This window comes from Borostomias antarcticus (genome assembly GCF_949987555.1).
Source record: "Borostomias antarcticus genome assembly, chromosome: 33".
Classification (NCBI taxonomy): domain Eukaryota; kingdom Metazoa; phylum Chordata; class Actinopteri; order Stomiiformes; family Stomiidae; genus Borostomias; species Borostomias antarcticus.
In genome coordinates this window covers 2,466,848-2,477,090 of record NC_140266.1, presented here as the reverse complement: position 1 = coordinate 2,477,090, position 10,243 = coordinate 2,466,848, and the positions used below count along the sequence as shown (strand labels likewise).

The 10,243-nt window shown below is 51.9% G+C and overlaps 1 protein-coding gene across 2 annotated transcripts in view; it reads right to left on the bottom strand.

The window, feature by feature from the left end:
- Positions 1-999: 999 nt before the first annotated feature.
- ralgapb (Ral GTPase activating protein non-catalytic subunit beta) overlaps positions 1,000-10,243 on the bottom strand; it is a 28,016-nt gene continuing 18,772 nt past the window's right edge. For both annotated transcript variants that reach the window (XM_084460648.1, XM_084460649.1), the window contains 12 exons: positions 9,843-9,994; positions 8,919-9,106; positions 8,560-8,663; positions 8,210-8,365; positions 6,706-6,915; positions 5,028-5,186; positions 4,540-4,732; positions 4,242-4,361; positions 3,413-3,549; positions 3,182-3,287; positions 2,528-2,767; positions 1,000-2,159 (listed from right to left, as the gene is read on the bottom strand). In XM_084460648.1, coding sequence (XP_084316774.1) covers positions 1,966-2,159; positions 2,528-2,767; positions 3,182-3,287; positions 3,413-3,549; positions 4,242-4,361; positions 4,540-4,732; positions 5,028-5,186; positions 6,706-6,915; positions 8,210-8,365; positions 8,560-8,663; positions 8,919-9,106; positions 9,843-9,994 — 1,959 coding nt within the window. In that variant the 3' untranslated portion in view covers positions 1,000-1,965. The remainder of the gene's footprint in view (positions 2,160-2,527; positions 2,768-3,181; positions 3,288-3,412; positions 3,550-4,241; positions 4,362-4,539; positions 4,733-5,027; positions 5,187-6,705; positions 6,916-8,209; positions 8,366-8,559; positions 8,664-8,918; positions 9,107-9,842; positions 9,995-10,243) is intronic.

The following is a 10,243-nucleotide window of genomic DNA, read 5'->3' as shown; positions in this document are numbered from 1 at the left end:
GTAATACCAGCTGTGGTCTGGAACAAAGCCAAGCACAAATAAAGACACTAGCTGGTGAAAAAAGATGTACAAAATGGACGACTACATGCATGCTATTGGCTACACCCGTGAGCCATCACTCTGAATTTGGTTTGAGGCTGGAAATGACTAAAAAACATTAAAGCGTGTATCAAATGTGATGTTAAAAGATGGTTGACATTCATGCTGCTACACCTGTGCTCAAGATTAAGTGGCAACATTTTCAACAGTGAATTATTCAAAACGTATCAAAGGAAGTCGGTATATCTCGGAGCTTATCTGATATGGACAAAAAACAAACATCAAAAACGAGTAAATATGCAAATAACGGAAATGAGATAGATTAGTGTCACCTTTTAGGTGACTGTGAAATGCCATGGTTTTAGAGTGCAATTAACAGAAAGTGGACAGAGAGAGAGAGAGAGAGAGAGAGAGAGAGAGAGACACAGAGAGAGAGACAGACAGAGAGATAGAGAGAGACAGAGAGAGACAGAGAGAGAGAGCGAGAGAGAGACAGACAGAGAGAGAGACAGAGACAGACAGACAGACAGAGAGAGAGAGAGAGAGAGAGACAGACAGAGAGAGACAGAGACAGAGAGAGAGAGAGAGAGAGAGAGAAGAAGAATGCCTTCAACTGAGGTCACATGGTTGGAGTGCATCGAGTGCATGACCAGATGTGAATGCTTACAAAACAAGGTGCCACAGACTACCTGAGATTGAAATGAAAAGCCCCCTCCCACCCCTCTGACAGACTGGCCCGCCCCTCTGACAGACTGGCCCGCCCCTCTGACAGACTGGCCCACCCCTCTGACAGACTGGCCCGCCCCTCTGACAGACTGGCCCACCCCTCTGACAGACTGGCCCGCCCCTCTGACAGACTGGCCCACCCCTCTCACAGACTGGCCCACCCCTCTCACAGACTGACCCACCCCTCTGACAGACTGACCCACCCCTCTGACAGACTGGCCCACCCCTCTGGCCCGTGTGAGTCTGCAGGAAGAGAGACTTTCAACAGGAGGGGATTTCACAGAACACAACTGAGTCAAATATTAGTATTACTATTACATGGTTAGAAATGATATGCTACTATGTCAATAGTATTAACTACTTCCTTTTCGTAGTGTTGTCTTTTTTGTGAATAAAACAAAACAAAAAACGCCTGGATGCTCCGGTTTTGATCCCTCAACTTTCTCTTCCATGTCGACATATAAGAAAACAAGTTCCACATCCAATACCGAAGCACGGGCCATGAATGATATCTGGTGCACCAGAGTGGACCTCACTGGACAGAGTGGACCTCACTGGACAGAGTGGACCTCATATGGACCTCACTGGACAGAGTGGACCTCACTGGACAGAGTACACCTCACATGGACCTCACCGGACAGAGTGGACCTCACATGGACCTCATTGGACAGAGTGGACCTCACATGGACCTCATTGGACAGAGTGGACCTCACATGGACCTCACTGGAGGGAGGAGGAATGGGACGGACCGGGAGGTGCTTGATAGAAGAGCCGACTGATAAAGAAGCATCACCCCAGCTGGAAGGGCTGCAGGAAGTAGTCAGAGCCGTAGACTGGAACGTTGTCAACGCTAAGTAACAACCAGACCCTGTCCCCAGTTCATATACCGCTCCGTGCGAGCGAGTACGCCTGCTCGCCTCATCTCTCCGGGGCCGGGGGGCCAGTCCAGCCAGGCGGCTGTGTCGACTGGAGGTACAGAAGAGGAGGAGGAGGAGGACGGCTAGTCACAAAAATACAAAGATGGCCGCAGTCTTAATCTGTCACTTCTAGCCACCTCGGCGTAGCGCGGTGGAAGTGCTGGTATAAATAACTAAGGATGAAAAAAAGGTATATAAATATATAGAGACTCTTTGCAGTCCTTTGCGTCAGTCTTTCTCTGTGTGGTGGTGGTGGGGGGGTGGGGGATGAACGGGGGCGGGGTCAGGGGTTCAGGCTGGCCTCTCCTACTTCCTGGAAGAGCGCGGTGTAGAACTCGGGCTCCAGCTGCTTGTTGCGGTAGCGGTTGACCACCTCGGCGATCTTGTGCTTCCTGCGCACGTGCGGCGGGTTGTACGTGTCGCTCTCCAGCCTCTTCCTCCGGCAGGCGTTGATGACCGTCTGCCTGACCAGGAACCCTGGGAGGAGAGACCAGAGCGAGGGGGGGTGGATGAGGGGGGGCGGGGAGACGAGGCGGCCAGGGTGGAGGACGCATCACCCAGACAGGGCCTGAAATGAACACCTGCTAAAAACGCCAAAATATGCGTTAAAGTTGGCGCCAAAACGCCGAAAATACGTGTTAAAGTTGGTGATGAAAAGCTTATTTCGGACCTCGCATACAGACACACACACACACACACACACACAAACACACACGCGCGCACACACACACACACACACACACACACACACACAAACACAAACACACACACTCAACCAACTCCACGTCCACACCCTCCACACTACCCCCGGACGGACGGACAGACAGACGAGCGCGGCGTCTCACCCAGCGACCTCCTGCTGACCACCATGCCGTCCACCAGGGGGACCACCATGCTGAACTTGCCCGTGGCGCCGTGCAGCCGGACTCTCAGCAGGCCGGTCCTCAGAGGGTGGACGAAGATCACCTGGACGTCCTTCTCCGAGGACGCGGCCGAGCGGCCCGAGGCGCTGCTGCTGCTGGTACTGGTGCTGGTGTCCACTCCCGTGCTGGTCTCCACCAGCAGCTCCGCCAGGGGGAAGTTCTCTACACACACCAGGGGGAGAGACGGGCTTTCAATCACCCTGCCGTACACTCGGACCCGCTCTTCCACAAGCACCACGTTTTTCATTGTAGCTGATCCGACATAATAATTGTATTAATAAACTGCTAAAAAAAATAATTATTCATGTATTCCTAAAAAGAAAAATAGGAGAATAGTTTAGAGATAGTTTACGCTCTTCTCAACCCAGTGCAAAAAATCTGTCCACACTGAGGTTTAGGGATGCAAAAATATTCTAAATCATTTAATCCATGTTGATATACAAAACATGTGCTACCAAAAAAGTGTAGAGTGACAAAAAAAACACAAAAAAAACATAGGTACAGAAAATGCTCTCTCTCCATCATATCAGCGATGTGTTCCGACATGGCGGTCCGTGTGTGGGTGTTGCGGCCCACCTATGTCATCGTAGCGCTCCACCCAGACCACCAGGACCTTGGTCTCGGGGCCCATGGGAGGGGCCGTCCTGCCGGGGGGGACCTTCTTGCACTTCGCCGTGGGACTCTACAAAGCACCACACACACAGACCCCGCGAGTCAGTCCCCCCTTACGGCTTTGACCTCTCCGTTCGCCCCGTCACCAGACGGGTTGTCCCGGTATGGCGGGGGCCCCTGGTTTCCTCCACCTACCCTCTGTGCCGGGGCCATGCTGTCGGAGTGGCTGGGGAAGAGCTCCAGGGTCAGGCCCGACTGTTTCAGCACGCTGGGCAGCAGGTCCATCTGGGAGTCGGAGTCTCCCGAGGGGAAGCTGTTCTCCGACGACTCGGCTGGAGGAGCGACACGCCCGGGGAGGGGGGGGAGAGAGAGAGAGGGGGGAGGGGGGGGGGGAGAGAGAGGGGAGGGGGGGGGGGGGAGAGAGAGGGGAGGGGGGGGGGGGGAGAGAGAGAGGGGAGGGGGAGAGAGAGGGAAGGGGGGGGGGGAGAGAGAGAGAGAGAGAGGGGAGGGGGGGGGAGAGAGAGAGAGAGGGGAGGGGGGGGGAGAGAGAGAGAGAGGGGAGGGGGGGGAGAGAGAGAGAGGGGAGGGGGGGGGGAGAGAGAGAGAGGGGAGGGGGGGGGAGAGACAGAGAGAGGGGGGAGCCGGCGTCGTTCGTTAGCGGTGAGGAAGTAGCGTCCTGGCTAACGCAATTAAAACATTGATTGTGATTGACTACAGCGCCCAGGAATGCGCAGGGCGGAACGTTGTGGTCGTACGGTAATGGAGGAATCTATAACGAGGGAGCGTTCTCCTCTCCAACCGGGAAACCGATGTAGTCAAACCGTCGGCTACAGAACTTAATCTTAGATGGTGAATCGATCACACAAGCAAATTAGAGAGAGGCAGGGGAAGAGAGACGTCGAGAGAAAGAGAGCGAAAGAGAGAAAAGAAGATAGAGAAGAGACAGAGTTTTGGAGGAGAAGAAAAGCTGGAGAGGAGAAGAGGTGGCGAGGCCGACGGTGACGAACAGACACCAGACACCGACCGGAGGAGTCGGTGAGAGAGGGGACCACGAAGGCGATCTCCGTCAGGGCGTCGGCGTAGTACAGGACGCTCCTCTCTCCGTTGAACACGCCCCCTCCCGTGTCTCCCAGGGTGACCTCGTCTGCGGGGGGGGGGGGGGGGGGGGGGACAGAAACAGCCAATCAGCATCGGCCCGGGGCACGACCAGGGCGCCGCGTTCCTACAGCTTTGAACGAGTCAAGTTCAAAACCCCTCCCGAATGAGGGAGGCGCCCGAACAGGCGCCGGCGTAGACGTGGGCGGGGCCGGGTGAGCTCTGACCTGGCGGACTGGAGTCAGGCCCGCTGCCGTTGTTATTGTTGTTGCTGTTGCTATTGTTGTTGATGGACCAGCTGGTGTAGACGCTGCCGGTCCAGCCCGGGTGCCGGCCCACCTCCACCGGCCAGCCCAGGGACAGCAGGAACTCCAGGAAGTGCGGCTGGACATTGGAGGACGACTCCACGTTCCTCAGGATCTACAGAGCCGCGGGACGGTTCAGGTACAGAAGGAACGTCCTCGGCTACCTACTGTACATCCGGAATATTCTCTACAGTACAGCCAGGACATGCTCTCTACAGACGTACTTGACCCTACATCCATTAGTGCTTACTGGACAAAGCCTTTCAAAAAAGATGGCAAATTATCAAATTAAAACCGGGTTTAACATCGGGTTACGTGACGTGGAAACGAGACACTGGTCTAGCTTGTCCTAGGGTTAGGGTTAGTTCTCGTCCTAACGGAAGGGGGGGGGGGGGGGGGAGGTTCCTGACCTCCTGGCTGGTCTTCTGACCGGCCCTCATGTAGAAGATGAAGACGGTGTCGCACGGCCGGCAGGGCAGCAGGTCCAGGTAGCTCATGTCGTCGAAGAAGCCCGGCACCCCGGAGTCCAGGGCGATGAGGTGGGGGGGCAGGCGGCTGTTACCAGGCTCCTGCACGGGGGGGACACACACAACATCCACTCTGACCACCGGCCGATCCATCCGTCCATCCATCCATATCAACTGCGCTGCAGTGACGGCGTGCTTCCAATACATTGACTTTTCTGAGCAGATGACTTCCTGTTTGCGAGAGTCTAAGAAACCGAATCCATTCCACAGTCATTTAGCTGACGCTTTGATCCAAAGCTATTTACAATAATTGCATTTAACTTAGGGAAAGTCAGTGTACAGTACTACAGTGTGCTACTTGCCAGAACTTACAAGCAGGGTTTTTCCTGCATAGAGGATTTTTTAGCGCCCCCCAAAGAGATTTTAGCCAGAGCCAAAGGAAAATCACCAGTGCCAAAATGCTAAAGATTTAGAATAAAAAATAGCAATTCAAATCCTCTCCAAATGTGTTTGATAGCTTGTACAGCCCATCCCTCTTTCTTGCATTGTCCATGGTTTGGACCACTCGTAATTTAGATTATTAATAGACAGGTTATCAGATCTTAAACATGTTGTCTTCATATCCATTTTGTGTCATGTGAGATTTCCCACGATTAAGAAAAGTGAGCTCAGTGAGAACGCCAGTGAAGAATATAGGCCTTTATACAACGGTTAGTTCTGGTTCTTGATTCTGATTGGCTGGAAGCCGTGTTAAAATACTTTGTAACACACACCTGGGACCGCATATCATTCCATTTTCAGTATTAATGCGCCTCCCGTTTGATCCAATGCATTGTAGTTGTTGTTGTTGCTTGGCAACCCTTTTGTTAGGGGAACTATTTTGCTCGGCGGAATTGAGGGAACGATGCTTCGTTTTGAATAAATGTTCATATTTTTCATTGCTGTGTGTTTATTTTACACTAATAGCTGTAGTAACCGTTGTATAAAAGCAATAAACCACTCGAGGCCGTGTGAGGGACTTCGTGTCGTGCCTAACAACGCCCCCTAGCTGTTATAAAATCACTATAACACACGGCCTCTCGTGGTTTATTGCTCAAATATATGCTGGCAGGCTAGTCGGCATACAACTGATCACCCCCCAAAGACCCATTCTGAGCCAGGAAAAACCCTAACAAGTGCATCTCCTTCCTAAAACAAGTGACTCAGAGCATAATCTAGCGCTGAAGAGTGAAAGTGAAAGAACAGCAAACTAAAAATACAATCGGTGCTTAAGCATCTTTCCACCGTGAGCTTTTCTCTTAAAGCTGCAGTCACTGATTGTATTTACTGCTAGACGGCAGTAAGAGACTTGTTTACAAACAAAAGGTTAAAACATATAATATATACTGTACATTTAAGGCACGGGGGCGGAGCAAAGGCGTGGGCTGGCTACTGTCCATACAGGCAGAAATGCTGGAATAAAAACAGCCAGTTGACCGGTAGGGGCGATTCAACGAAGTAGGACGCTATCCGGACGCTATGGCTCAGTGAAACAACCTGATATCAGTGATCGATAAAAATCAACGACTGCAGCTTTAACCGAAGACTTGCGCGTGGAGCCCGTGAAGCACCGGCGCGGTACCTTGAGGGCCTCCAGCGACAGGAAGCCGAAGTGCGAGAGGAAGAGGCGCGCGGTCTGGAACTCCTGGGACGGCGCCGGCGGCCTGCAGTCCGTCAGGGGGTCCGGGAAGCTCTTCGTCCTCCACGCCTCCTCGCTGTGGTGCTCCAGGGCGGTCTCGTACTCCATCTGCTTCACCATCACCCCCCGCAGCTTCTCGTGCTGCAGCTCCAACTAGGGGAGGAGGAGGAGGAGGAGGGGCTTTAATTCGCCCCCTAACTGAAGTGGGGTCGATGGCACCCCTGATGCCGGTGCCGCTCCACACCTGTATATCCGCACCCCCGACCGATTCCCCCCCCCCCCAACACACACGATCATCCCCTGTGGAAAACGTTCATTAATCCAATCCCCTCACCTGACATGACATGTAGGATGATGGCAAACGCCCCCTGTGCCAAACCCGGCACACCCCAGCTCCCAGAACAAAGGACCCAGCACCCAAACCCGTTCCCTCTTAAACACCCCAGCTCCCAGAACACAGAACCCATCCGCAGCACCCAAACCCGTTCCCTCTTAAACACCCCAGCTCCCAGAACACAGAACCCATCCGCAGCACCCAAACGGATCGTTTCAAACTCGAGAATAAACGAGACTCCGGGAGCAGATTTAAAGCTTGGGGTTTTGTGCTCGGCTGTGATAGGGTTAGTGAGCTGACGTTAGCGAGTGGCGTCCCAGGGTGCTGGAGAAGCACTCACGTCTGGATCGCTGTAGATCAGAGAGGTGGGAGGAGCCATGAACAGCTCAGCCTGTCGGTCGAGGAACATGACAGTCCACACATCACCTTCACACAGACGCTCAACGGGAGCACAGAACTTCACTATGATGATGGTTTGGATAGTGAATGTGATTTTGTTTAAAGGGACACAGTGACGTATGTTTCAGTTGATATGATTTGGATTAAATGCTTAAACTCTGTGTGTAGGCCTTTTTAAAATGCCCGTCAGTGTAGCCGTTTCCTATTGGAAAAACCGCGGCAAAATCACAAAAAAACAAAGGGCAAACAGGTCCAATGACGTCAGGGGATTTACATTTTTTGTGAAACAGCTACACTGACGGGCATTTTAAAAAAGGCCAACACATTAAGCATTTAATCCCAATAATATCAACAGAAACAAGTGTGACAATGAATGAATGATTTATTTATTTTTTCTTTCAGTGTCATGCCTACTGTCGGCCCATCCCATATGGGATTATAAGACACCTTTACGTCTTACTTCTGTACATACACGTGACTGTGCCCCTTTAAGTTACACTAATTGATGTAGTCGTCTTAAGTCATTATTCCACTCTATTTAATTGTTCTGACTGACAAAAAACAGACATTTGAGAAGAGCAAACTCACTCTGAGATGTCCTCCTTACACATGCGTCCTTTTATGAAACAAGTATGTTACTTTTAATTCCTCCCGCTCTCTAAAGTGAAGTTAAGAGCGTGGCAGGAGTGAGGAAGACGACGGCAGATGTCCTACCTCCTTATCCACGATGTCGTGCAGGTCAGGGATGCTCAGGTCGGCCTTAACGAACGGGATCTTGTCCACCTCCTCTGGGAAGGGTCTGTGTTTGACGTTGAAGCGGGTCCCCACGTCGTTCTTGGGCGCCGGGCGGCCCTCGGGGACGAACACCTGCTGCAGGGACACACACACACACACACGCACACACACACGCGCACACACACACACACACACACACGCACACGCACACGCACGCGCACACACACACACACACGCACACAACAAGATGTCAGATGACACTTTCAAACATATCTGGCACTATTGTGTGTGTGTGTGTGTGTGTATATATAATTGTATATATATAATACCTTCTGGTTGGCGCGAGCCCCCCTGGGCTGGTGGAAGAGTTGCATGGTCCAGGCGTGCCTCCCAGACATCCCTCTGATCAGCATGGTGACAGACGGGCAGGGATCTGCACAACACACACACACACACACACACACACACACACAACACACACACACGCAACACGCAACACACACACACGCAACACACACACACAAGATCTGGAGGCTTGTCAACGTATCTCCATACAATCCTGGACTAAGCGGTCGGTAATCTACTCTGCGCGTCTTTATCCGACCCCGTATCGGTCTCTAGGGGGACGAGGGGCGGGGCCAGGAGGCGGGGCCAGGAGGCGGGGCCAGGAGGCGGAGAGGTCACTCACTCTGCTCGTTGCCCAGCGGCTGCTCCAGCATGGCCAGGATGACCGAGTTGTCCAGGACGAAGTAGCGGAAGTTCCCGTGGCCGGTGGCCGTGAGTCGGGAGTAGCGGACCAGCGTGTCCTCGTTCAGCAGGCTGCAGGGGGAGGCGGGGCCACTGGGCGACGGGAACGCCCCCAACACCTGCATGATGCTGCGTGGGGACCGAGGTTATTAGAGTTCACGAAAACTAACTAAAAAACTAAAACTAGGCGTGAAAAAACATTTTAGTTAACTGAAATAAAAACAAAAACTAAGCTTTACAAAAAATGATAACTAGCTAAAACTGTAATGTGTTTACAAAACTAACTAAAATCAACTAAAATTATAGTATAGTAGTAAAATGCTCACTACTGTAAGCATTTTCAAAAAATAAAAAATAAACTAGCAAACTGGCTTTAAAAACTAATTAAAATCAAAACAAAAAGTTAAAACGAAATGAAAATAAAAACTAATGAAAGAAGCAAAACTATTATAACCTTGGTGGGGACAGCGAAGGAAAAGGGCAGTTGGAGGCGGAGCTGGGTGGAATGTTGCTTTCACGTTCACACAGCGTGTTTCTGTACTGTAGGCTTATTAGTGTCGACTGGACACATCGGGAAAGCTTTGTTAACGCGATGTCAATCTGGAATCCAGCTTTAGAGACCGACTGACATCAGCATCTCATGTATCTTAAAAAAAAAAATGGTATGATTGTTTTATACCATTTACTAATAAACTACTATCTTTTCTTATTCTGTAAAGCACTGTGTGCTACATCTGATACCACCTCTAGGTGCGGAAACAGAGCTGTGTGTGGAGGTGGCTGGTGGAGGCTAGTGGAGGCCGCCTGGCCCCCCTCCAGCTGTGTGTGGAGGCCGCCTCGCCCCCCCTCGGGCCCTGCTACTCACCATGACAGCGTGGCCTCGGCGGCGTCCTTCACCCTCATGGAGGCCGGGTTGTGCTCCTTGTCCCCCTTGTAGCGCACCTCCTGGTCCCCCGTCCTGGACTTGCTGCCCGATATACCCAGCTCCACTATCTCCAGCACCTCGATCAGACAGTCCTGGGACGCAGCGCGGAGCTAGGTCAACATCTAACATCTGTGGTGTGTGTGTGTGTGTGTGTGTGTGTGTGTGTGTGTGTGGGGGGGGGATTCTGAATGGCCGCAGGAAAATAGTCCTGGTACAGGTTGTAGAATCTTACACCTATATACATTTATTTCAGATTTTATCCTATTTTTCACCCAATTTGGTAGCCAATCACACCCGACCTATTGTCCAATTGTCCAATCGCTGCTGTGGATGTTTCCGTC